We start from the raw sequence: 26,599 nt of genomic DNA on the forward strand, positions 1-26,599 counted from the left end.
CAGATGGACACAGGGACACGGATACAAGGATACAGGGGTACAGGAACAGGACACACGGACACAGGGACACAGGGATACAGGGACACACGGACACAGACAGGACACAAGGACACAGGGATACAGGGATGCAGGGATACAGGGACACAGACACACAGGCACATGGACACATGGACTGTGGGCACTTGGACACAGCATCCATGGACACAGGGACATGTGGACAGGACACAGGGACACATGGACATGGACACAGGGATGCAGACATGGACAGAGGGACATGGGCACACAGACGCACGGACACACGGACACAGGGACACATGGACCATGGACACATGGACACAGACTTACGGACACAGACCCGCCTATACACAGACATGGACACACGGACACACGGACACAGGTACAGCTCCCCCCCCAACCAGCACCCAGTGACCCCCCAGAGCCCCCCAGGAAAAGCCAGGACAGGGTGGGGGTCACAGGGCTTTAACTGGGGGACAGTGGGGTGCTATGGGGTGGCAGTGACACGTGGGGCCAGCAATGCCAGGGACGTGGGGACAGCCCAGGGGACACGGGGACAGCCCAGGGGACACGGGGTGGCCCCTCAGCGTGTGATGGGGCAGGTGACCCCGGTGCCCTTCATGCCACAGGAGGCCCCGGGCACCTTGTGCAGGTACTGCTGGTGACGGTCCTCGGCGTAGTAGAAGTCACGGGCCGGCTCGATGGTGGTGGTGATGTCCCCATGCTGCTGTGTCCCCAGCTCCTGGGACAGTCCCATTGTGGGGGGAGCCTGGAGGGACCCCCCATCCCAGTGCCCCACACGTGGCACAGCCAGGGCAGGGGCTTGTCCCATGTCCCGGGGCTGGGGGGGATGGCTGGTGTCCCCAGGGGTGTCACAGTGCCCCCAGGGTGGGGCCAGGTGTTCCCAGGGGGGGCCACAGTGATCCCAGGGTGTGTCCCAGTGTCCCCAGGGGTGCTCTTGGTATCCCCAGGGGAGTCCTGATGTCCACAGGGGGGTCCCAGATTCCCCAGAGTCCTCCTAGTGTGACCAGGAGGGATCCCAGTGTCCCGGGGGGGGAGTGTCTCTGTGTCCCATGGGTGTGTCTTGGTGTCCCCAGGAGGGTCGTGGTGCCCTCAGGGAGGGCCTTGGCGTCCTTATGGGGGCTCCTGGTGTCCCCAGGGAGGGTCCCAGTGTTCCCAGGGGGCTCCCAGTGTTCCCAGGGTGGGTCCCAGTGCCCCCATGGGTGTCCTGGTATCCAGAGGGGGGATCTCAGTGTTCCCAAGAGGGGTCCCAGTGTCCCTGGGGGCGTTCCCACTGTCACCAGAGGTGTCCCAGTGTCCTGGAGGGGTCCCAGTGTCCCCAAGGTGGTTCCCAGTGGCCCTGGGGGGATCTCTGTGTCCCCAGGGCGTCCCAGTGTCCCCAGTACCTGCTGGTACAGGTCCCTGCTCTGGAGGGCAGTTTCCTGCTGCCGGGGGCCCAGGGTGTAGATGACGGAGCGGTACTGGGTGCCCACGTCCTCCTGCTGCCTCATGCCTGGGGGGCAGCCCCCACGGGGGGGTTATGGGGCACCCCCAGACCCCACCAGGCACTGCCTTCCCCCCTGGTGGGGAAACTGAGGCATGGGGGGCAAGGCAGGGGGATCCTGCTAAAGGGGTCGGTGAGGGAATTCACCACAAGACCCCCCAGCACCAAACTGGGGAGATGCCAAGGACCTTCTGCTGGAGCCTGTTTGGGGTTAAACCCTCCAAAACTGGGGCTGCCCCAGGTGCTGCCCCCCCGCAGTCAGCACCAAGGGGTGCAAATGCCAAGACTCTCCTGTTGGAGCCCATTTGGGGTTAAGCCCCCCCAGACTCCCCCGTGCCCAGGCCAGGGGCTCATCCCTACCTTGAGTGGGGTCGTGGTTCTCCCAGAACATTTTGAGGAGCTCCTCGTAGCTGATTTTCTGGGGGTCAAAGACCACCCTCACCACCTCGGCGTGCCCCGTCAGCCCTGCGAGCAGAGCCAGCCCTGCTGCAGCCCCTCGGCGTGGCCTCCTGCCCCCCAAGCCCCCCCTGCCCCGGGATGGAGGCAGGGATTGGGATAGGGAGGGGCACCAGCATCCTCTCACGCCCCGGGACCCCCTTCCCCAGGTGCCTGGTGGAGGTGGGATCCCCAAGGCTATCCCACACTGGGATAAATCCCCAGCTGGACATGGCAGCTGAGATAATATTCCCTGCAGACAGTTAATCCTCTGCAGAACGTCTGTCCAGCTAAGCCAGGGCTGTCTGTCCAGGCTGGGGGGGTTTGAGGAGCTGGGGTGGGGGACAGGGGGGTCATTGTCCAACAGACACCCGAGAGCATCCCATGGGATCCAGGCCAGGGCAAGGGGCTGTGGGACAGACACCCTGAGGTGCTGGATGGGGATGTCACCCCTTGTGGGGGACACTGGGGGTCCCCATGGCAGCAGGGGAGGGGGAGCCCCCGGTTACCTGTGCGAACCTCTTCGTAGGTGGGGTTGGGGGTGAAGCCTCCTGCGAACCCCACCTGGGTGGAGAAGACCCCTGGCGTGTTCCAGAAGAGCTGCTCGGCCCCCCAGAAGCAGCCCATGCCTGTGGGGAGACAGGCAGGGAGGGTGAGCGGGGCTGGGGGGGCTCGGGGCTGCTGGGACCCCCCTCCCCCGGCACGGCGGGAGCCACTCACCGAAAATCGCCGTCTCCATCTCCGCCGGGAACGGCGGGACCGTGGCATTCCCGGTGACAGCGTGGGTGGCTGGGGGGGGACACGGGGTCAGGACCCCCAGCCCACCCCAAATTGAAGCCAGTTCCACCCTGTGTGTCTCCCTAAAAGCAGGCACTGCCCCTGTCCCCTCCAGCTCCTGGGGACACTGGGACCCTCCCCATGAGACATTATCACCCTCTGGGGACACCAGGACCCCTTCTGGTCCATCTGGCCACTGGCCTGTGTCCTCTCATGGCCACCCTGACCTCAAACGGGTCCCTGTGGGCATCTCGAGGCTGTCACTGCCATCCTCCAACACCAACACCCCAGAGCAGCCCCTCAAAACCACAAGGGTGTCCCATGGGTGGGTCCTGGTGTCCCCAAGAGGGTCCCAGTATCCCCAGGGAGAGTCTTCCTGTCCCCAGGGTGGGTCCCACTATCCCCAGGGGTGGTCCTGGTGTTCCCAGGGGGATCCCAGCATCACTGGGGGGTCTGCTGTCCCCAGGGTGGGCCACAATGTCTCTAGAGGGGGTCCTGGTGACCCTTCAGGGATCCCAGTGTCATCAAGAAGGGTCCCTGTGTCCCCGGGGTGATTCGGGTGTCACCAGGGGATCCCAGTGTCCCCAGGGGGGTCTCCGTGTCCCGTGAGGGTGTCTCAGTGTCCCCCCAGCACTGATGCCCTCAGAGCAGCCCCCCAAAAACCTCGGGGTGGGGGGGAATCAAGGTACCACCCCCTCCCTGCCGCCAGTACCTGTCACTGTCATCCTCTGTGCTCTGCCTGGCAGAGCCTCGGCGGGGCTGGGGAGCACCCCCGCACCCCGCATGGCCCTCCAGAGAGGGGCTGTCCCACCCTCCAGACTGGGAGCTGGACGCTGCAGGTGCTGGGAGAGGCACTGGGAGCACTGGGAGCACTGGGAGGGAGGAGGGTGCGGGAGGCAGAGCCCGGAGTCACCGCGGGGGGCACAGGAGGGGCCGTCACAGGGACACAGGGACACAGGGACAGGGTGGACAGCCCCAGGGAACCCCCCAGTGGGACCCCCGCGGGTGTCAGAGCGTGTCCGGGGACACGACAGTGGACCCCGCCCGGGGGGTGACACGGGCAGAGTCCCGGAGTGTCCCGACAGCCCGTCAATCGTTAACGCAGCCCGAGGGTCACCCCGGGACGGCTCCAGCCCCCCCGGCCGGGCCCCACCAGCGTCTCCCCAAAAACAGGAGGGGGGATGCAGGCCCTGCCAAAAGCCTCCCAAAAACCAGGAGTGAGGCTCCAGATCCCCGTGGCTGAGTCCCAGCAAAGCCTCCCCAAACCAGGATTGGGGTCTGGGCCCCCCCGGCCGTCCTGGACCCCAGGGCAGCACTCGGCTGAAGGGATGCAAGCCCGGGGCGCCCCTAAATCCCCCTCCCCAGCCCACAGAGCCCCATCCCGGGTCATCCCTCTCCAGGAGAGGGTGCTGCTGCCTTTGGAGGCGCTGGAGTGGGATCGGGGAACACAGACGGGACGTCTTGGATGGAGGGAGGGGGCGAAATCTCATCACCTTCGTTTGTGGGGGAAGAGGAGAACAAGGATCAGCTTGGCCACATTAACATCCTTTTCCCAACTGTTTGGTCCTTCCGAGGGTGCTTTTTGCTGCTTTCCCTGCACGGAGCCACATCCAGCTCTATCCTGCAGAGCAATTCCTCCTGGATAACACTGTCACCGCTGAGGGTTTGCTGCTCTCAGTGTCCCTCTGTCCCCCAAGGCTGCCAGAATCCCTCCATCCGGGCTGGATGAGCCCTGTTCCCATTTGCTGCATCCTCATCCTCATCCTCCCACGGGTCCTGTGCCCCCCAACCATCCTGCATCCCTCAGGAATGGTGAACACAACTGTGCTGGTTTAATGGCTGGACTTCATGACCTCAGAGGGCTTTCCTAATCCAAAGGATTCCATGATTCTGTCAGGAGATCTGGCAATTTCCTTTTCCCAAGCTGAGCCACAGCAGCAAACCTGCCCCCCCAGCCCCTGCCTGGAGTTTCTTGCCTCCAAGGCTCAGCTGAGCTGTTCCCTTTCAGGGATTTGGGGTGTTTGCAAAGTTTGGAAAACCCCAAATCAGCCCCTGCATGAGCCCCTGCAAAGGCCCAGCCTGGGTTTACATAACTCCAGGGATTTATGCAATTTTGGGAAGCACAGCAGCAAAGCAGCTTTTCCTTTCCCTTTCCCCATGAACCCCCCCCTCCCCCAAATATTTTTACCTGTTTTTCTTTTCCAAGGAAATCACAGTAATAAACACCTTTTTGCTCTTACCTGTGCCTCCTTCACAGTGAGATGACATTCTGTGCTTTTGGGGTCTTCAGTCACAATTACAGGTGGATTTTTCCCCCCTTATCCTGCAGTTTTCCACACACAGCCCTGCTGAAAGCAAACCTAGAAAATTCCCAGGTTTTGTCCCAGTTTAGACCAAAACAGGACCAGGTCCAGACTGAAGCAGGGGAAATTCAAGCAGCAGCTTGTCCCAGCTTGGAGGACAAGGATATGACCAGTGGATAAAGCTGTTTTTTCCTTAAATAAAAATAATTGCAGGCACCACACCTGCAGCTGAAGTATCGTGGTTTTCAAATCCCATCTTCCTCTTCCTCTCACGTCTCTTGGGTTGTCACTTAAAGACCAAAAAGGGGAAGAAACTGCCTGACCAACAGTGAAACCAGCACACAAACACCTGCAGGCACAGCCCAAACCCCCTTTCTCCAGCTTTATTTTTTTACTTACAACTAAAATTCTCTCAAAAGACAAATTGTTAAAAAATGGGGGCTTTTAATCAAGTTGAGTTTCTGTCCTTCCCTCCTCCAGCTTTGCAACAACGTGGGTTTTACCTCCCTCTGAAAGCACACGAGGACACCAGGGAGGAATTTGGGGGTTTGGCCACCTCAAAGAGAGACTGAAAGTATTGAAGAATTAAGAAGAGAAAAGTTCTTTTGGAGAAAGCAAGTGACATCATAGAATTACAGACTGGTTTGGGTTGCAAGGAACCTTAAAGACCACCTAATCCAACATGCAGGGACACCTTCCACTAGCCCAGGTTGCTCCAAGCCCTGTCCAACCTGGCCTTTAATTTAATATAAAATATCCCAGGAAAATGCAAATGGCCACAGAGCTGCTTTGACACCTGCAGAAAACACCAGCCCAGGTCTTTGCCTGACACCCACTGGAATATTTTGGAACTGGGTTTTCTTTCTTTGCTGTTCAAAAGGAACAATTAACAATAAAAAAAATAACAACTGAGCTGATTTTTCAGTGAGTGCAGCAACACAGGGTGCAGGAGCATCCCCATCCTGGGGATGGGAGCAGGGAAATGGGAATGCCAGGAGCACCAGGATCATTTTCTGCCCGAGCAGGTGCCTGGATCCAGATGTTTGCCAGCTGTGATTTAATAACTGGGATATTTTCAATACCCTCAAGGACACCCACTGACCACACACACCAGGAGACACCAGTGATGCTCAACAGGATTTCACGTTTATTACTGAGAAGTGATTAATGGTGAAAAGAAAGGCAACGCCCATTCCTCGTTGGCTTAACAAGAAACTGAAACAAAGTCACTACACATTTTTTTTTACAATTATTTCTTCCTTGGTTTGTTTTTTTTTTTTGGTGCTTTTTTTTTCTTTTTTTTTTTCCTTGTCCAAAATTATTAATTTTTCCTGTAAACAAAACGAGTTTTTTTAACCACTGTTCTCAGCTTTCAAAAAAAAAAAAAAAAATCAAATTCATCCAGACTTAATCTGTATAATGCACAAGAACAGAACATTTCTTAGGACTCCTAGTACTTGACTTTTGAGTAACAAAGGGTTGGAGAAAAAATGAACCACCTTTAAGACACAACTTCGTGGATAATTTCTGTTTAATTCTTCTTAGGCCAAAAAACTCCCAACTTCCTTGGAGAATTCCTCCTTTTCCAGGCTGGGGAGAAGGGAGAAAGAAAAATATAAAATAAAAATTACTCCACTCTCCACGGGTGGATGTTACAACTCTTGGTGTTCCAAGTGCAAATGTCAGAACCAGGGGGAAGGAGGCGTGAGGGGGTGGAAGGGAGGGAGGTTGCAGGGTTTAAAAATTAGAGAGGAAAAAACAAAAAAAAAAAGGCATATGCCACTTATGGACTTGAAAATCCCCCCCCCCCAAAAAAAAAACATAGTAAAAAGACAAAAAACAAAGCGTATGCTCTGAAATCACAACCAAAGCCAAAAGAAAGGGGGACAGGTTTTACCTCTACTCTACCTAGAAGGGATTTTTTTTTTGTTGTTGTTTTTGTTTTTTTTTAGGTCCTATGTCTTGTGATACTCCAATGCTTTTTTTTTTTTTTAAACTGCAAGTTTGTAAAAGTCTTTTTTTGAAGTCAATGAAATTAAGAAAAAAAAAAAAAAGTCCTAATTCTCTCTGGGATGCTCTTGCTCCTTCTCTTTGCCTCTCTGAAGGATCACTGGGATGCAATCTCTGCTGCAGTCTCTGGGGAGGAATGGCCTTTTACTTGACACGACCTTGGCGTTCCTGCAGAAGAAATAACAAAGATCATGTCAGCTCAGGGCAGTTTTGTTCCTCACTGTCACACCCCAGTGTCCCAACATGTGGCTCCGAGATGGAGCCTGTCCCATGGCAGCAAAGTCAGGGAAAGAGCATTTTTCTTGGCAGGTTCCCCCTCTTCCCCCTCAGCTCGGGTGATTTCCCACCTGCAGAGCTGCCTCCAGCTCTGGGGTCCCAGCAAAAGGATGTGGAGCTGCTGGAATGTATCCAGAGGAGGCCATGGAGATGCTCCAGGGCTGGAGCCCCTCTGCTCTGGAGCCAGGCTGGGAGAGCTGGGGGGGTTCACCTGGAGAAGAGAAGGCTCCAAAGAGACCTGAGAGCCCCTTGCAGGGCCTAAAGGGGCTCCAGGAGAGCTGGAGAGGGACTGGGGACAAGGGATGGAGGGACAGGACACAGGGAATGGCTTCCCACTGCCAGAGGGCAGGGTGAGATGGGATACTGAGGAGAAATTGTTCCCTGTGAGGGTGGGGAGGCCCTGGCACAGGTTGCCCAGAGGAGCTGTGGCTGCCCCTGGATCCCTTGGAAGTGTCCAAGGCCAGGTTGGACAGGGCTTGGAGCAACCTAGCCTTGGAAATTGTCCCTCCATTGGAACAAGACAGGCTTTAAGGTTCCTTCCAACCCAAACCATTCCATGATTCTATTTAAAAAAAAAAAAATCCCAGCTGAACTCCCATGTGGGCAGGAAGGCAGAGTGGAGCTCAAACCCAGGGGGCACAGACACCTGCCTTGGTCTGCAGGGACTGAAACAACCTCCTGATGGCATCTCACCTGTAAACTAAAGTTCACAGGGATCTCCCACCAACTGCTGCTCCCACCCCACTGGTATCCAGCCATGTCTGTCCTCCAGCACTGCAGGAATGTTCTGTCCAAACATCTGCACCAGGCCAAAGGGGCAGGACAGTACCAAACACAGCCAGGCACCAAGGGCTGGCTGCCCAAGCCCCCTGTGCCAGCCCTGCTGGGTTCTGTTTGGGTCTAACAGAGAAGCTCTCACAGCCCAGGCTGTCCCAAAGGGTTACAAGGTGCTGCCCAGCCCACACTCACTGTCATTTCCAGATCATAAGACAAAACCAAAACCTGTCAACAGCCAGAGGGCTCTGGGCTGATGCTCCTCCCTGGCTCTGCCTCCTTCCCTGAGCACAGGCAGGTCCCTGCAGTCTGGGCACAACGGGCACTGTGGTGCTTTGGCTCTGGCTCCCATGGAGCAAATCCATCCCCACCCCAGCTGCTCCCAGAGGTGCCAAGTCCATCCCAGCTCCACAGCAAAGCAACACCTGCAGCAGGTGCCCACAGGTACAGCAGGTTCTCCCTCCCCACTCAGAGAGGAGACGCTGTCAGGGCTCCAAAACTGGTGGGATGGTTCAGCCCAGAACGTTTCCCTGTGTGTTGGCTGTTCTGTCCATGAAATCAGGGCAGCAGCAGAGCTCCCTGCCTGCTTCCCCCTGTCCCACACTAACCTGGTGATGGGAGGCAGCTTCCCACTCCCCTTGGCAGCTCACACCACCCCTGCCACAAACACAGGGGCTGCTCAAGGAAACCACGTCCACTGCTAAACCCAGGGCGAGCCCATCCCCAGCCAGCTTCAATCCTGGGATAACAGCATATGTAGCCATCTATCCTCAGAAACCTTCCCAAAAAAGGGAAAACTGGACTCCAGCTCAGAACAATACCCCAGGCTTTGGCAGCCCCTCAGCCACACACCCAAGGAGGCTTCACCTCCAACTCCTCTGCACGAGTTGGATACAAATGGAGCCCGGTGTGATCCCGTGCTCAGACTGTCTTCTGGGGACAGGGATCAGACCAAGGCACGTGTTCTGCTCAAGAGCAGCTACCCCACATAAGTGGATTTAATTCCCCCCTTCTCCTGTAACTCTGCCCAAGGCTGTTGCAGAGGCCAAAACTGCCAAATCCCAACCGCCAGGGCGGGGAGCAAAGCCAGGCCCCAACACGGAGCGCTGCAGGGAGAGCCCCAGATCCAAAGGAAAGTGCCAAGCCCTGTTCCTGGCTCGGCAGCCAGCACGTTATGTTACACATGGACAGATGGCAACGTGACTCATTCCTTCGGGAAGCAACTGCCCCGGCTAATGCCGCCGCTTCCCGAACGCGGACACGGGATGAGCCGGCTGCCAGGCTCAATCACCCCCCTCCCACCTCCAGGGACAGTGTCCTGGGCTGGGACAGCAGCCCAGGGTCCTGCTGCACATGTCACCCTGTTACCTGAGCAGCTGGACCTCGAATAGTTGCCTCTCCCTGCTGGGAAGGTGAAGCAACCCCGAAGTCAGTGTGGGGATAACAAGGAGACAGTCCCAGGGAAAAAGTGACCCCCCTCTCAAAATCCCAGTGTGCCAGAACAGAAGGCACCACCTTCCAAAGGGTCTAGAGCAGATGTCCTCATGTGCCCAACCTAGAGAGGGGACCAAAGTGAACATCTTCACTTCAGCCCAATTTTCCTCAACCCAGTGTTGTTTCAAACCTCCTCCTACTCAGCCCTGAAATGCCAGCACAGAACTCCTGCTCCACTCCACCAGTGCTGCAAAGTGTCCTGAGGAGCCTGACATGGAAAATGCAGCCTGACATCTTTTTCCACCCCCTCCAGGGGCAGGGACACCTTCCACTAGCCCAGGTTGCTCCAAGCCCTGTCCAGCTCAGCCTTGGACACTTGCAGGGATGGGGGAGCCACAGGTTCTATGGGCAACCTGTGCCAGGGCCTCCCCACCCTCACAGGGAAGGATTTTTCCCTAATATCCCACCTAATCCTGCCCTCTGGCAGTGGGAAGTCACTCCAGGCCCTTGTCCAAAGTCCCTCTCCAGCTCTTTTGGAGCCCCTTTAGGCACTGGAAGGGGCCCTAAAGTCTCCCTGGAGCTTTTTTTTCTCCAGGCTGAACAACTCCAGCAGCCCTTCATCCTTCCTGGCCCATCCTCTTCCAAATCCACAGGCTGTGGGATGCTGTAACCCACAGCCCACCCAGCTATGAGACAGCCCAGAGAAGGCAGAGCAGCATCTACATACACACACTGGGCATTACTCTGGGATACAATCCCTGGAGAGCAAAGAGATTCCATCGGGAAGTCTTTTATTCTCTTTGCCTGCACTTCCATTAGACCTGGGCTGCGTCTTATTGATCCCCAGGGGAGGAGCAAGGAAAAGACACCGGCTCAGACTGATTCCCTCAGGAACAGGAGGGGCAGGAGCAGCTCGGGGAATGGCAACTTGTCCTGTCACTGCTGCCCCCAGGGGTGCAGCAATGTCACAAATCAGGTCCTGAACCAGCCGATAAGAGATCACCTTATCTGTTATCACCTGATCTGTTCACACTGGGGGAAGCAACAACAAAAGGCTCAAGAGTTTGTACCAAACCACAGTGACAACGGGTGACAACACTGCCCACTTGTTGAGAGCCTCTTCCCTTGATTAACAACCAACACTGAGCCTCAGGGCTCCCGGCAAAGGTAAGGATTTTATTGCCACACCACAGGTGGGGAAATAGCAGAGTGGAATCCCAAGGAGGGCCTGGAGAAGCAGCCAGGGCAGGGCTCCCACAAACCCTGGTTGGCTGGGACCTGCCTGAGCTGGAGCACAGCCCGCAGCCCTGGGGCAGGGAAGGCCAGGCAGCAGTGCCAGTTCAACCCCAGAAGGTCCTGCAAAGCTTGGCTCACCCCCAGCAGGAGATCCCACAGCAGAGCATGGTCTGTGCTACCAGTGTCATTCCACAAAGGGCTGAGACTTCCAATCACAGAATATCCTGAGTTGGACCCACAAGGATCATCCATCCAACTCCTGGCCCTGCACAGACACCCCAACAATCCCACCCTGTCCCCAAGAGCGTTGTCCAAACCCTCCTGGAGCTCTGGCAGCCTTGGGGCTGTGCCCACTGCCCTGTAACCAAATCCTGGCCTTAAGACACACACACACACACAATTCTCCCTGATCACACATGTCAGGAGTTACAGCAGCCCATTGCCTCCCCAGCAGGATCTGCTCAAGGCATGGACACAGCACAAGTGATGGATGATGCATCACTTTGCTTATTAAGCTCCTCAAGCAGCCTCGAGCCCCAACATTTACAAACCAAACATGACGTTCTCCTCCTGTCAGCATCAGAAAGCCATCAGGGTTACAGAGAAAAGCTGCATCCCAGCCTGCCTCCCCCAGGAAAGGGGATAAAAATCAGGCAGGGATCTGGTTATGGCCTGACAACTTCATCCTACCTGCTGTTCACCTCATGGAGCTCAGCACCAAGGAAGACAGAATAAAAGTGGTTCTGTGTCAGAGCAGGAAAGGCCTTTTGTTCTACAGATCAAAATCAAACCCAAAATATCCACAGAACCCCAAGCTGGGCAGACTCACATCACTGAAAAAGCAGGAGACATGTGGTCTTGGACACTTATTTCCATGTCAGAGCAACCAGCTTGGGGCAAGAAGGGCACGAAGAGAGCCAGGGCTTTCCTCTCCAGTGGGTTTTCCAGTCGGATATCCACAGGCATGCTGCTGCTTCCCAGCATCTTTCCAGGCACCTTTTTAAACCTGATGCAATCAATTGCAAAGAACAAACCTCTTCTTGCTTAAACACCACATTTAATTGCCTGAATAAAGCAGCCCAATTCCCATAAACATTTATAATGACTCTCCCATAGGGAGCCTCGCCCCACAGGGCAAAACTTGTGCAGGATGGTGAAAAGCTGAGAACATCCATGAATATTTAGAGCAAAGAGGGAGGCTGGGAGGATTCCCAGTGGTATTCCATGTAAGGACAACTGGGATCACACCAGGGACTGGATCTGGACTTGCTGGCTTTGGAGCACAAGCAAAATAACACAACACAAGTCCTTTCAAGTCATTGGGAAGGAAGAAAATTCTCCTGGTCTTCAACCAGGGAGTCTTTATTCTTCCCCATCACTCCAAGTGAAATGTGTTTCATTACTTTGGTTGCCTTAAATCATCACCCAGGCAATAAGTATTAGCACTGGTGCCATGAGACTCTTTAGAAAAGGAAGGAACTTCACTTTAATGTTCCAAAATCCTCACTGCTGTAGAGTTAATAAAGCCTTGGCAGTGTCCCCTGTCACACCATGTACATGTAATGCCAAGGACTGAAAACCCATGGAGCTTCAGTGGAATTTGTGGCTCCATATATTCATAAAATATCTAGAAGGAGGAGTGAATAATAAAGTGACCAAGTTTACTGATGATATTGAGCTATTCAGGGTAATAAAAATAGCAACCAACTGTGGAGGACTTTGTGAGAAAAAGCACTTGAGCCTTCCAGTGAATTTGGTCTACATGGTTGAGATAAATTTAAAGGTGCATGTGGGAAAATCCCTGTCCTAACTCCAGGGTGGCAGGCTCCAAACTGGCCATTAACCATTGGAAACATGACCTGTAACTCCAGGAAAATGGAAACCCTCAAGAAAAGCGAGGGACAGAAGGGTTTCCATCTGCAGAGCCACTGTGTTCTCCAGCCTGGAAGAGATGACTGCAAAAGCAGAGCAGACAGGGAGGACACTGAAATAACTGCTCATCACCTCTACCAGCACAAGAACCAGGGGGAATCACAGGAGGCAGACTCAAAATAAAATAAAAGGACACATTTCCTCACACAACACATAATCAAGCCAAAGAACTCGAGATCCTGAGGATGCTCAAAGAGCATACTGGACAAGAAATCATGAACTAATAAAGATATAACCTCTGGGCCACAGAAATTCCTGAGCCACAAGTAGTTAAAGGCAAGGAAATCTTCAGAGATGGATAAATATGTCCCTGTACTGTCCTTACAGGTGTTTGCAGCCACGTGAGATGCAACATCAGACTGCACAGTCTGACCCACTGAGGCTAAAACACCACCTCCACCCCAAATAAAGCAGAAGAAGTACTTCATGTCACAAGAAAAACACACCACAATATTCTGCATTATGAGAGGACAAGAGGAGATCTATTTGCCTGCTTCTGTCAACCATGAAGAGCTGAATTCACGAGCCCAAGCAAAAGAGCCAACGCTCCCTATAGTGTGTCCCCTCATTTTACAGCTACTCCAAAGGGAGCACAAAGCCACATTCACTGGAACATGGTTTTGTATTTCAACTTCTTTTCCTCCTCTCCTTTAAATCCATCAAGAACACAGCAGTGGAATTGGGCTGAACCCCCAAACCAGGACTTCAGGACTTTCTTAAATCTTGCGAAGATGACGATGGGAAATTCTCTGAAGTCATTTCACAAGGAGGTGCCACCACAAAAAAAAAAAAGCTGAGAGAGCAGAGCCTTCCCCCTGTGCACAGATACACACGGGGAAGGAAACTCAGAGCTGGGTTTTCCCTTCCCCCCCCAAAGATTAGAAACAAAAGACATCAGTTTTAGGTAGATTTTATCTAAGTCTTCTAAACTGGGATTACATTACAATAGCTCTGCAGTTAACCACACACAAAAGCAGCTCAAGCACTGTGCTTTTAAGGAAACAAGAGTTCTAATGATACAGAACCAGAAATTTCCAAGTCCTCGCTCACAAAACCCAAATGGTTCATTATTAACTGTTCAAATGCACTGTTACATGACTTATATGTCAATTAAAAAGCCTCACACTGGGCACCAGTCACTGGCAGGAGCTACAAACAAGTCTCTATCCCAGCCATGAGTGTGGATAATGACAGCCCTTGTTAACAGGGACTTCCCCGGGTAACTGCTGTGGTAAATAAGGGTGGCACTGCTCCTGCTGCCAAACCTCCAGCGGTTTGCACCACCGAGGAATTAGTTATTAACTCAACAAAGCCATAAAATAGGACAATTACTACCAGGTACAAACAAGAGCAAGCAGGAAAATGAGAGGACTAATCGTGGTGAGAGCTCTCACACAGCACAGCACAAAAAGCTTCGTGAACTTGAGACGGGAAAGAAAAAAAAAAGCAGCTTCTTTCAGGCAAAAAAGCTGCTGCAGAACTACATTTTCAGTAAGAACAAGGGAGGAATATTGTGCATGGAGCTGCTCTTGATGGACTGCCCACCTTGGGATCCTAATCAGCTTTCAGCCACATCTTGTGACCCACTGCACTCCTGCACCAGGGAGAAAATCCAGGGAACTGAACCAGGCCGTGCCCTGGGGCTTTCACTGAACACAACAGCTGCCTAAGAGGTTTCCTTGGAAGATAAGTACTTTTTCTGGACAAGGAGCTGTTAATAAAATAACCTGAAACACAATACCTGTGTCAGTAGCTCTTAACTTCAATGTCAGCAAGTTACCCAGAAATTGGGGGGTAAAAGCAGCCAGAGCTACTGACACCTCACACACTCCCTTCTGCAGTCCAAGCCCTCCATGGTATTTCTAGGGAATTTGCCAGCCACACATGTGCAATAGAATCACAGAATGTTTTGGGATGGAAGGGACCTTAGAGCTCATCTCATTCCACCCTCTGCCATGGGTAGGGACACCTTCCACTAGCCCAGGTTGTTCCAAGCCCCATCCAGCCTGGCCTTGGACACTTCCAGGGATGGGGCAGCCACAGCTTCTCTGGAAAATCCATTCCAGGGCCTCACCTCCCTCACAGGGAGGAATTTCTTCTGGATATCTAATCTAAATCTCCCCTGGGAGCTGAAATCACCCAGCCAAGGTAACCTGGAGGGGAGGGGCCACGAAGCTTTAACCACACCAAGTGGGCAAAAAGCGGTTTGGGAACATTCACAAGAACAGGGTGTGGAATAAACTCGCCCTGCTCAAAGCCATGCCTGTGAGAGCTGCAAAACCTCCTCACTGCATGTGGCCTGCACTCTGCCTGGCCCAATCCCAACCCCAGTCCTTGAATCCTAGAACAGCTTGGGTTGGAAGGGACCTTATACCCCATGGACAGGGGTAAAAAAAGGGAAAAACAACTTTAAATAGTCCATCTCGACAGCCCCTTAAACCAACTTCACCAAGAAGACTTTAAACATTATATTATTTCATAATATTGATAAATGTTACGTTAAAGATTTCTAACAAGATACTAACAGAGAGAGACAGGGCCATGAGGCAAGTGCAACAGGTTTGCTCTTCCACTACTCAGCTTCCACTTCAGTTGCAGTGAAATGGCTCCCAGCTGCTCTTGGTTTTAGGGATGAGGAAACACAGTTCCCTGTCTGACAGCAGAAAACATGGATTAGAGCACCAGCCAGATCTAAGCCTTCCCCTCCAGTTCCATCCTGCCTTTAGACAAAGCTACAACCACTAAAAACCCACGAGTGTTGTCAGGGGCTTTGGAGTGCTGGCTTAAAAATATCATAAGCACAAAGCATTCCTTATGTCCAACATAGGAAGGTTTGTTTCCTCTAGGAAACCATAAGATGGTTTGTTTCCTCTATTCTTGAGCAAATATACCAGCATGGACACAGACCTACAGGATTTAAACAGCCTGGAAATAAACTGAGAGGAACCATGTGCATTGCTGAGCAGCACAGCGAGGGAATCCTGTCCTGGTGCATCAATCAATTAACTTCACTATGGCCAGGATTTGGAGCAGAAAAGAGCAAACAGCCTTGGGATCACGGGATGAAAGGAACTGTGGGAGTGTAAGCAGCGTTCCCTCGCTGCCACGGGAAACAGTTGGCTTTGCCTGGATATGGAATATCCAGGAATGGAACCCTGTGGTCAGAAATGCTGCCCTGTAGGATATGGGAAAGCCAAGGCAATGCAGCATTCCCAGGATGACTGAGAGCAGGAGAAAGTGCTGGTCCACCCTATAGGGAATATTCTCTCTCCTCCCCTCTGAGGTTATAGATTAGGAAGAAGAAAAGGGCTTTGTAAAATCCATCAGAAAGCATTCCTGTATTCCAGGGACTGTGAAACAGGCTGTTCCACGGGCTCATACAACACCCCTCAGTTATGCCTTAAATCACATGTTCCAAGGGGGCAGTGACACTTGACACTATTAATACTCCCTTAACCAGCAGTGTCAGCTGAGCCACAAAACAGCACAATTCCAGAAACAACGGCTCCAATCTGGCCAATCCCACCTTTCTGCTTCAGGCTGGTGAACCTCAGCATGGAAAACCTCACCAAAAGCCCACCCCATCCTGCCCAGCTCAGCCTGACTCAACACCCCAAGTCCCAACGCAAAGAGTCCCTTCTCAGCTGCAAACCTGACCCTCCAACTGCTTTTCATGGGATATCCTTCCTAAAAATCCCTGGAACCTGCAAGGAGCCAAGTATCCCAGGCCTGGGCACGGAGAAAGAACCAAACCAAACTTCCCTTAGAGTTTCCATTGATTGTTTTTCCACAAAACACCAGGCAGATCACTATTGGAGATCTTTAGACCCAGGTTAGGGCAGCATTCCTAGAAATCCAAGTGCATGACTAAAGGCCAGGGATTTTTGTGGCTGTTTAAAAAGAAGATAAAATAGTTCTTACAGGGAAGACATCAGTGACATGCTCTGCCATAAAAGCAGCTGTTCTGGGTTTCAAGAAGTCCTAAACTGCTCCGGGTAGGATTGCACTGGGAGTTGGCTTCATCATTTTGGGTCAGGAGACCATCCAACCCTTTTAAAAAACTGGATCAGTAGAGCAAAGCAAGACACTGAAAAGGAATGGACACGAACCTCCAAGGACAGTATGGGCACAGGCAACAGGAAAGGACAAGCAAGAGGATTATTCCAGTGTTTTCAACACTGAACTACCTACCCCCCTTCACTGGACAATGGGAGTAACACAAATACTAAGTAGAGCATTTTTCATATAATTTCTTGGACCTGCTTTAGGGAATTCTGAAGAAATGAGGAGTATAAAAAAATACTCAAGAACTCCCAGACTTTCACAAGAGCTCATTCATCTTGGGCAGCAATCAGGAATCAAACTGCAAATCAGCCAAAGGTTTGGGCAAGTTAAAGCTAAATGAGACAATTTCAGCCTGGGAGAAGTTCAAAACAAGCCAAACCTTGAGACATTTAAGCTTCAAGGAACACGACTGCAGAGCATTAACATCTCACACTGTGGCAGAGACAAAGAGCTGGGAGCAATGGGATTTCCCCAGCACAAAAAGCAGGCAGGGAGCTGCTGCCAGAGCAGCATTTGAACTTTTCAGTGCTTCAACTCTGGTTCCTCGTGGATTTTTTTTAATTCAGGTGATTACCTGAGACGCTTCAAGGCAGACAGAGCACAGCTTGGGCTTCTTTGGCACCTACAATCCCGGGGTGAGCATCACCCCAGGCAAAACCAAAACCCTGCTTGAGCAAAAATAACTGGTTCTCAACGAAACCACGAAAAGAGCAGTCACAGAAACCTCAACCACTTTCCAGGCTGCGTCAGAGAGCGATGGAGGAGGTCAAACTGCCCTGCAAGAACAACCGAGTCACTTCCTCCGTGCCGGATGTCCCAGGGGCCCGGAGCGTGACACAGCCAGGGAGTAAATGGCAAAAAGCAAACACTAACCCTGTTTTTTACACAGCTCCCTCCTCATCTGTGAATTCCAGAGACCTATGACTAAGTTCCTTTTCAAAGAGTAAGCGCTTTCCTAATCAACTGCTGCTGCATCCACTCGGATGTGGTTGGGGAAGGCGGCGCTGGCGCTCCGGCTATCGCCGCTGCTTCCGACCCTCCACAGCACAGCCTGGAGTGAAGCAAGCAGGGGAGGAGACTTCAAAATGCAACTGGGAAGATGGTTTACAAGCTTTAAGAAAATTGCCAAGCCTCGTTTCTAGCGTCTTCCTGATTTTCAGGCTTTAGGCAGCAAACACGGCAGCTTTCCCCAGGAAGAAACCATCGGTCCGTCTGCTTTTCCCACAGCCTTTCCCACTCTTTCCTTCTTTCTTCAGCTTACAGGTACTCAGTATTAACTCATACATCTGCCTCTCACCTGTCCTGCAGCAGCATTTTCCCTCTCCCCTGCATTCTCTTACAGTACCAAGGTCTGACTCTCACACTGCAAACTGTTGCTCCCTAAAGTCAGATCTGGAGGATGTCACAGAACCATGGAATGGCTGGGGTTGGAAGGGACTCTAAAGTCCATCTCATTCCATCCCCTGCCACGGGCAGGGACACCTTCCACCAGCCCAGGCTGCTCCAAGCCCTGTCCAACCTGGCCTTGGACACTTCCAGGGACAGCCACAGCTTCTCTGGGTAACCTGTGCCAGGGCCTCCCCACCCTCACAGGGAAGAATTCCTTCCCAACTTCCCACCTAACCCTGCCCTCCAGCAGCAGGAAGCAAATCACCTTTGTGCTTAAGTGATATTATTTATAAAATGCTCCATGTAAAATATACATCAAAAATCCAAAACTGCATCAACTGTCACTGTGAGCAGCTGCAGCTCCTGACTCTGCTCTTCAACTGTTGGATGAAAAATTCCCTGTTGCTGAAACTAAAGAGATCATCAGGAAACTTGGCAAACTCCCAGCCAGCTGTGCTAATGCTAATTTGTAATTATCATTTTGATCAAACAGGAGCCAGATCTGCATTGTGGGGAGGGACAGCCCCAGGTGACTTTATCACAGCTGAACCCAAGCACAATTCAAAGCCCACTGGCCACCGAATTTGGGGCAGGATTTCCAATTAACAAGTTGTTAAGGAGTACATGATGAGAGGAGGCTTTGAGCCAACCCCAGCAGCACCCAGAGGAGCTGCAGGCAGGTGGTGAGCTCAGCACAGGTGCCACACTGATGGTGACAGCAGGTGACAGCCCACCCTGGCCCCAAACACAGCCACATGGAACAGAACAACCCGATCCATGTCCACTGGAGACAGGACAAGCAGTCACAGATTTCAGTTACAGTGAAGGAGATTTAGGCTGGGCATTAGACAAAGCCTCCTTACAGGAAGGATAATTAAGCATAGGAATAGACTGCCTGGGGAGGGACAGGAACTGCTGTTCCTGGAGGTTCTACAAGTGGTGGGAAACATCTGTCACACTGACCCCACTGTGGGCACGGGGTGGATTAGAGCCATCTCTGATTGCTACAACTCCCCAAACCTCCCACTGATCTCCAAGTACAAACTGCTCTGGCCCAGGAGCTGACAATGGCACAGAAATACATTTTGGTTAAAGCACAGCACTCAGGGGAGGCTGAGGCTCAGGGCAGCCCAGGCAGGGCCTGGGCAAGGCTCCTCATCCTGCTCTGCCAGGAGCTGGCACCTGATTCACAGACTGGTTTGGGCTGGAAGGGATGTTAAAGAACATCCAGTTCCAACTCCCTGCCATGGGCAGGGACACCTTCCACTAGCCCAGGTTGCTCCAAGCCCCGTCCAATCTGGCCTTGGACACTTCCAGGGACCCAGAGACAGCCACAGCTTCTCTGGGCAACCTGTGCCAGGGCCTCCCCACCCTCACAGGGAAGAATGTATCCCTAATATCCAATCTAAACCTACTCTTTCAGTTTGAAGCCATTCTCTCTTGTCCTGTCACTTATAAATAGTCCCTCACCATCTTTCTTGTGGGCTCCCTTCAGGCACTGGAAGGCTGCATTTAGGTCACTCCAAAGCTTCTCTTCTCCAGGCTGAACAATCCCAGCTCTCTCAGCCTTTCCCCACAGGAGAGGCTCCATCCCTCTAACCAACTTGATGGCCTCCTCCGGACATTTCCCCCCCAAACAGGGACTGCCATGTGGGTGTGGGCTCCAAGTGTGGGCAGGCAGGTAGCCAAAAGGCAGCTGATGCCCACCAAGCCTGTTCACAAGCCTGGTTCACACCCTGGATTCAGTCCAGCCCATGGCAGCCCCTCCTGCCCCTCAGGACTCATCCAAGCCCCACAAACACATTACCTTTTTAACATTTTCCTCCTCCTCTTGGCGTTTCTCGTAGTGTGAGAAGTCATCAAAGATGGAGGTGGTGTGCTTGTAGGTGGCAATGATTTTCAACACCTGCTTAGCCTTTTCCAGAGGCACCTCCTGAGTGTCCCTGGAGTTGGTCACTGGTTTATTCTCGTTGTTCTCTAGGCGGATGTGCCTCAGCTGGCTGTTGGGAACGTCCTTCACAAAAATCCACCTGACATCAAAGCGTCCCTTCCACTTGTCCTGGGACCACACCCCTGCACAGGTGTTATAGTCCACAGCAGATTTCATCTCTGCCACGCCGCAGAAGTGGCCGCTACCGTTGACACTGAACAGTAAGTACACGGGGCCCTTGCCGTTCATGGAGCGATAGGCCGCGTCCAGTCTCTTGTTGCCGTGCTCCGTGCTGCACCAGATGTTGTACTTGATGGAGCGGTGGATATCGTCCTCGGAGTAGCTCTTAATGATGAACACCCGCCCGTGCTTCGGGTTCCAGTCAAAATCCTTGGGGTTGTAGTTGTTGATGGACCTCAGCTTCTCCAGGACCGGGTGCGGCTCCGAAGGGGAGCCGGAGCTGGCCTGGGCCGTCCCCACCCCGTTACCGTCCACGCCGTTCTGGCCGAAGCCGCCGCCGCGGTTGCGGGGGGCGACCCAGCGGGTGGGCTGTGCCGGCGGCACGGGCAGCGGGGCCGGCTGCGCCGGGGGCACGGGCAGCGGGGCCGGCGGCTGCTGCCCGCCCGCAGCCTGGGCCACCGGCGGGCTGCCGGCCATCTGCTGGCCCACGGGCTGCGGGGCCGCCTGCGCCGGCTGCTGGGCGAGGTTCTGCACCAGGGCCTGCGCCGGGGCTTTGGCCACGGGGCCTTTGTTGTCCCAGGTGCCGATATCCATGTTGTGTTTTATGGGGGGCGGCGGAAGACTCGACCCGGCGATGCCGTTCTTGGCCTTGAGCTTGGGCTGCTGCTTGGCGGGTTTGCTGGCGATGTCGGCCCACGAGGCCGGCTTGGGCGGCGCGATGGTGGCCGGGGGGAGGCTGCTGGAGGCCACGATGTTACTGGTGATGGAGCCGCTGCCCACGGCCGAGCCCACCACTTTGGGGACGCTGCTGGCCACGTCTGTGCTGCCCAGCTTGAGGGCCGCCATGCCCTGGTCCAGGGTGTTCATGCCGGGGGCCTTGTTCAGGGTCTCGCTGGCGAAGGCCGACTGCCCGTCGATCATGGCCCCCCCCAGCGAGCTGGGGGCGTAGGCGTAGTTGCTGCTGTAGCCCGAGCTCTGAGTGGACTGTCCCTGAGAACTGTTGTTGCCCCAGGCTGAGAAGTCGATCCCGCTGGGGAAGAAGTTAAAGCCGTGCTGCCCGAGGAAGGGGGTGCTGCCCAGGGCCCCTGGCTGCCCGAACATGGCGTCGGGGAGGAAGTGGGGCTCCCCGTTGCTCAGCTGTCCGTACGAGGTCAGGTAGGGCATGGGGGGGTCTCCCCCCGTGGACCAGGCAGCCTCCCCTAGGGAGTAGGAGAATCCGATGGAGGGGCTGAAGTAGCTCGGTAAGTAGGAATCAGACATTGCAGTGTATGCATTGTTCTGAAAGGAAACCACAAAAACATGAGTGCTGGGGAGCCAGGAGGAGCTGAACCCATTTCAAGGGACCAGGAATAAAGCCAGCTTAAGGCTTCCCGTGCCCCACCCCTCCCTACCTTAGGGCTGGGCAGATAAACAGGCCCAGCCTTGAACACCTCCTTTGTTACAAGGGCTCGAAAATCTGTTTTACTGCCAGAAAGGTTAAAGACAAAGGCTCAGACAGCTTCCCACGTGGAGTTCCTGATGCATGGAGTGGGCCTGGACACCGAGCTGCCCCAGAGCTCCTGCTCAGGCTTTAAAACCACTGTCTTACCTTGCATCCAAATATCTTCTGTTTGTAGCTACTCTCAATGAGGGCTTTTCTTGCCTGTGTAACATATTTAGACCTTATTCTAGTGTTAGAGGGAAAACTTGTGGGAAGAATGCAGGCAGAAGTGGAATAAGGAGGAAAAAGATCCAGTGGAAGCACACTGCCAAAATTATGTGTCCTTAATTGCCTTCCTTAAACTCACTACCCACGAAAACAGCTTTATTCCCACAATTTAAAGTTGCAGAGCTCACAGTATTCCAAGAACTTGCAAACAAACAGGGATTTAAAGCCTATTCCTCAGAACACCAACTGCTCCAGTGCCGTGGGCCCATACTAAAAAACACCTGAAAATGAGGAGTAATCCACAGGGTCTCAAGAGGAGCCTTTTACAGGCAGCAGCACGAGCAGGTTTCAAACCCAGAGAGGAAAAAAAAAAAAATCCCTGCTCTGTGCCTTGGTCTCCCTTTTAACATCCAAGTAGCCTTTAGGTTACAAAAACAAACGCCTAATTTGACAATTAGGGAAGTCTCAGACATCCCCAAGATTTGCTTACATGAAAAACCATCTGTCATTTCCCATTCCAAGCCAGGTCCCCTCCGGGGAGTGGTTCCAGCCGCGCTAATGGACATTATCCTCAGTAATTTGAACCTGTGAGCAGCAGCCTCGTGCTGCCCCAGCCCCTGACAAGCCAGCCCAGTGCAAGGCAGATCAAAGGCAGGTTCAGCTCCCAGTTAAAAGCCTGGCTTTTGCAGCAGGGCCCTGCTCCATTTCTGGTTGAATCATGTTCTCACGTGCCAAGCGCGGCTCCCGGAGGACTTCATGCCGTGCTGAAATCCAGGGAGCCTCTCAAGATGGCTCTGGCACCCTCCAGAAACAGCTGGTTTGCCACTCTACCATCCACAGGGTTGCAGGAAAGCAACAGGTTTGGGGCCAACCCAGCCCCAAGTTCACAAACATTAACAGGAATTATTTAATGTTAACGTGCTCAGAGACAAGATTTCTGTGGCACTTCACGGTGTGAAGGCATGAAAACTCACAGAGATGCTCCCTCCAGCCTTTGTTTTCCCTCAAAAACCTCCAAATTAATAACAAAACTCACGCCCACCCTGGGTTTTACTAATTGAGGAACTGAGTCCTGCTAAACCCAAGGCCTAACCTGCCCAAAAGCACCAACACTGACAATAATTTGTGAGGCAAATGAAAGAACTGAAACCCCCACATTATTATTTTGAACCAGCAAAGTCTCTTCCCAAGTTAATCCCCTCAATTATAAGAGTAACATTTGCCCTCCTAAAACTTCCTTTAATGGAACAGGAACATGCTGGGCCACCCCTAAACCCAAGGCAGAGCTGTTTCCTCTCCACAAGAGCACAGGAAGCACATCACTGTCACATTAAAACCTGTCCCCCTGTCACCTCAACCATACCAATAAAACTCCACCAGCTTCTCATTCTCTCCATGACTAAGACTTTTCACACAGTTATTTCCTCAAACTTGCTGTTCCCCTTCACCTAAGACCAGAACTAAATGAACCTGACCTAGTGTTTATGTGAGTTTCTGGTTTTTAAAGGGCTGAAGAATCATTTACTGCATATCTTTTAAAATACACAGTAACCTCCTCGAGGAGCTGACAGTAACAGTCACACCTCCAAGAGCAGCTGGGGAATGAGGAACAGTGAAACTGCACAACTTGGTCACCTCCTGTGAGTGTGGAGAGCTTGGGAAGCAACCCCAGAATTCCCTTAACTCCTTATCCAGAGCCATATCTCTGTATACCTTTGTATTTTTGAGCAGAATTGTGCCTCCCTCCAGACTCAGCTCTCAGGGTTTGGATTCTATTTTATGGAGCTGAGAAGCACCACAGCACAGTGAGGAACTGAGACAGAGTCACCCAAAGATCCCACTCCAAGATAACTCCGTGGTTTCACCTCCTTCCTGCTCAATTTCTGCCTCCTGGGGCACCTCCAATCACTTCCTGATTTTTAAAATGTGTTTTTCCCAGTGTGAGACACACCAAAAGAAATTCAAGATCCAGAAGTTCTTCATCAAACATGAAAAATAGGGTAAAATATCGTGTTGCTTGTAGTAACCCTCATTCCCTTTAGGACACTTAAACACAGAAAATACCATCCACATTCAGAAGGAAGCTGGAAATTAGGGATGTTGATAACTGGGATAGAAAAAAACCCACCATTAAATGACAGCTACTGGAAAGGTAGCTGGTTTTATTCAAGATTTGAGAAAGCAATCACACTCTCTCACTCTATGAAGGCTGAATTTAGGCTTGTTAACTTTTTAGGGAGTAGAATGCAGTGAGTTATCTTGATGGACAGGTGAACTCTGAAGATTATGAACAGCTGACAGGACATAAAGAACATTTACCCTCAGACTTTTAGCACAAAAAATGAAAATACTTGTTGAAAATTTCACTGAGACAGAAGAAACCTGTGTCCTAATAAACAGGCATCACTTTTACATGAAAAAAAATGATGCACTGACTGGTAGAAATGAGCAAAAATACAGAAAGGGGAAACCAGAAGAGCTTATTTTTACTGATCACAACTGGAAAGAGAAGCCAAGAGAATGAACTGAGAGCTCTGGTGCTATTACAGATGTTTATCTATGGTGCTCACTTTGTACATCTAATCAGCTGAAGTCCATCTGTTCTGTGTCACTCCCCTGCAGCTCATTAAGGAAAACAAACAAAAACCAGTTAGCAGGGGAGCCAGTCTAAGGGAAAGTGAGGAGGAAAAGTAAGTGGGAGCCTGAATTCCAGGGGCTGGTCACAGACCCTCCAGCTCGACTTGTAATCAGGGTTCTCAGAAAGTCTCAACGCTCTTATCACACGTGGGCTCTGGGTTTTGTTTTTGGTGAAAAACAGAAATTCCCATGACAGGCACTGTCAGTTGACTCGGTGCAGAGATAAGAAGGTTGATCTGATCCTCCAAAAGCCCTGCTGAGCACAGCAGCCTCGTGTGAGGTGACTTCCCAACCCAGCTCGGCACATCTGTGTGGTGCAAAGAGCCAAAAACCAACACAGGCACAACAGTAAAACTGAAAGAGCAGAAATGGTGACTTGGAGATTGAAAAAAAGGAGCTGAACACCACGTGGAGGAAGTTCTCACAGCCTCAAAAAGTTGCTAAACCCCTTCCTACCTCACCCACCACCACAACCTAAAGGCAGAGTCAGTGCTTCCTGCCTGCAGGAAATGCAGGTGTAGGGTGGGAAATGCAGGTGTAGGATGGGATATAAGGTGCTGGCAAAGATCAAAATGCAGCCAGTGGAGATGGGGAACACACACAAGGAGGCCAAATTCCCCTCTGCTGGAGCAGCAGGAAACCAGCAGGCTCCTGGTACTCACCGGGCGGGCCTGGGGGCTCAGGTAGGGCTCAAAGTCATCATCATTCAGCCCATCCTTCTGGTGCACAGAGCCGTTTTGCACTGAGGAGAGACGTGAAACTTCAGAAAACAACATGCAACAAACTCCCAACATTTACCGACTTAAAGTATTTAAACACAAATCCTGGAATACAACGAACTCCTGCCGGTTCTAACACACCGCGCACGGCACAAACAACACCCGCAAACTTCCTGCAGCCACGCGGGGCTTGTTCCCCTCCTGGCTCCCGATAGATTTTGGGGAGACCCTCCTTCCTTCCCTCCCTCCCCCGCGTTCCCAGCCCTGCCCAGGGCTCTCACCTTTGTTGCCTTGGCCCTTGGGTCTCTGGAGCAGCGGCGGCGTGGGGGGAGAGAAAGAGGGAGGGAGAGAAGGAGAGCGGTGAGTCAGGGGGAGAAGCGGCTCCGGGAGGGGCAAGGACGAGCCCGGGGGGGGGAAATAGACCCGGCCTGGGGGAAGGGGAGGGTCAGACCCGGCTCTGGAAGCGTGGAAAAAAGACCCGGGGGTGGGGAAAACAGACTCGGCCAGTGGGAAGGGGGGAAAACACACCCGGGGGCCGAAAAACGGAGCCAGCCCGGGGGGAGGAAACACGCCTGGCCCAGCGAGGGACGCTCAGGCCCGGCGGGGACGGACCCGGTCCTGGAGGGGAAACAGGCCCGGTCCGGGACAGGCCCGGCTCAAACAACAGCCCCAGGCCCGGCCCAGGCGCGGCCCGGCCCCGGCGCAGCACAATGGAGCGCGGCGAGGCCGTCGCCGCCCCGGGGCGCTCCCCCTGCGCTGGGCCCGGCGCGGCGGAGCTCGGCCCGGCGGCGCGGGCGGGAGGGGGAGGCTCGTACCTGCTCCAGGAGGCTGCTGGCCGACATGGCTCCGCGGCGGGGGCTGCGGGCGGGGCGGGGCGGGGCGGGAGAGGAGGAGGAGGAGGAGGCGGCGGCGGCGGCGCTTTGTCCGGGCCCGGCGGGGGCTGCGGGGCGGCCCTTTGGCGGACTCGGCGGCGGCCGGCGGGGCGGAGCGGAGCGGGGCGAGGGGGGGACGCTCTATCCCCCGCCCCCCCACCCCCAGTCTCTATGGCCCCCGGGCCCCGCCGCCTCGCGCTCCCCCCGCCCGGTCACGCGGCGCCGCGCGCGCCCAGGCACAATGGCGGGAAATGAGGGGGGGGGCGGGCGCGGGGCATGCCGGGACGGAGGAGGACCGCGGGGAGGGGGGAGCGACAGCGCCCCCGCTCGGGCGGGAGCGGGAACTGCTCTTAAAGGGCCAGGCGGCCCCGCGCCGGCTTTGGGGCGAAACGCGGCGAATTCGGGGCACGGCGGCGGATTCAGCACAACCTGATTTTAGCTCCCCGCTGTCCCCAGCTCTACA

At 53.5% G+C, this 26,599-nt stretch overlaps 2 protein-coding genes across 5 annotated transcripts; both read right to left on the reverse strand.

The window, feature by feature from the left end:
* Positions 1–464: 464 nt before the first annotated feature.
* LOC135402243 (peptide methionine sulfoxide reductase MsrA-like) lies at positions 465–3,611 on the reverse strand. Of its 3 annotated transcripts, none has more exons than XM_064635215.1 (6): positions 3,444–3,610; positions 2,675–2,743; positions 2,464–2,583; positions 1,880–1,984; positions 1,422–1,528; positions 465–784 (listed from the first exon to the last, which is right to left on the reverse strand). In XM_064635215.1, exons 1-6 carry the CDS (start codon positions 3,514–3,516, stop codon positions 599–601), a joined length of 660 nt encoding a protein of 219 aa, XP_064491285.1. In that variant the 5' UTR covers positions 3,517–3,610; the 3' UTR covers positions 465–598. The 3 variants fall into 3 exon arrangements, with proteins under 3 accessions (XP_064491285.1, XP_064491286.1, XP_064491287.1); XM_064635216.1 differs by having other exon boundaries at positions 465–757; positions 3,444–3,608; XM_064635217.1 differs by lacking the exon at positions 2,675–2,743 and having other exon boundaries at positions 3,444–3,611.
* A 2,547-nt stretch (positions 3,612–6,158) lies between these two features.
* YTHDF2 (YTH N6-methyladenosine RNA binding protein F2) lies at positions 6,159–26,378 on the reverse strand. 2 transcript variants are annotated; one of them, XM_064635213.1, is made up of 5 exons: positions 26,080–26,370; positions 25,546–25,570; positions 25,208–25,287; positions 19,958–21,538; positions 6,159–7,212 (listed from the first exon to the last, which is right to left on the reverse strand). In XM_064635213.1, exons 1-5 carry the CDS (start codon positions 26,104–26,106, stop codon positions 7,189–7,191), a joined length of 1,737 nt encoding a protein of 578 aa, XP_064491283.1. In that variant the 5' UTR covers positions 26,107–26,370; the 3' UTR covers positions 6,159–7,188. The 2 variants fall into 2 exon arrangements, with proteins under 2 accessions (XP_064491283.1, XP_064491284.1); XM_064635214.1 differs by lacking the exon at positions 6,159–7,212 and adding an exon at positions 18,439–18,561 and having other exon boundaries at positions 26,080–26,378.
* Between the last annotated feature and the right edge of the window lie 221 nt (positions 26,379–26,599).

This window comes from Pseudopipra pipra, chromosome 24, assembly GCF_036250125.1.
Source record: "Pseudopipra pipra isolate bDixPip1 chromosome 24, bDixPip1.hap1, whole genome shotgun sequence".
Classification (NCBI taxonomy): Eukaryota; Metazoa; Chordata; class Aves; order Passeriformes; family Pipridae; genus Pseudopipra; species Pseudopipra pipra.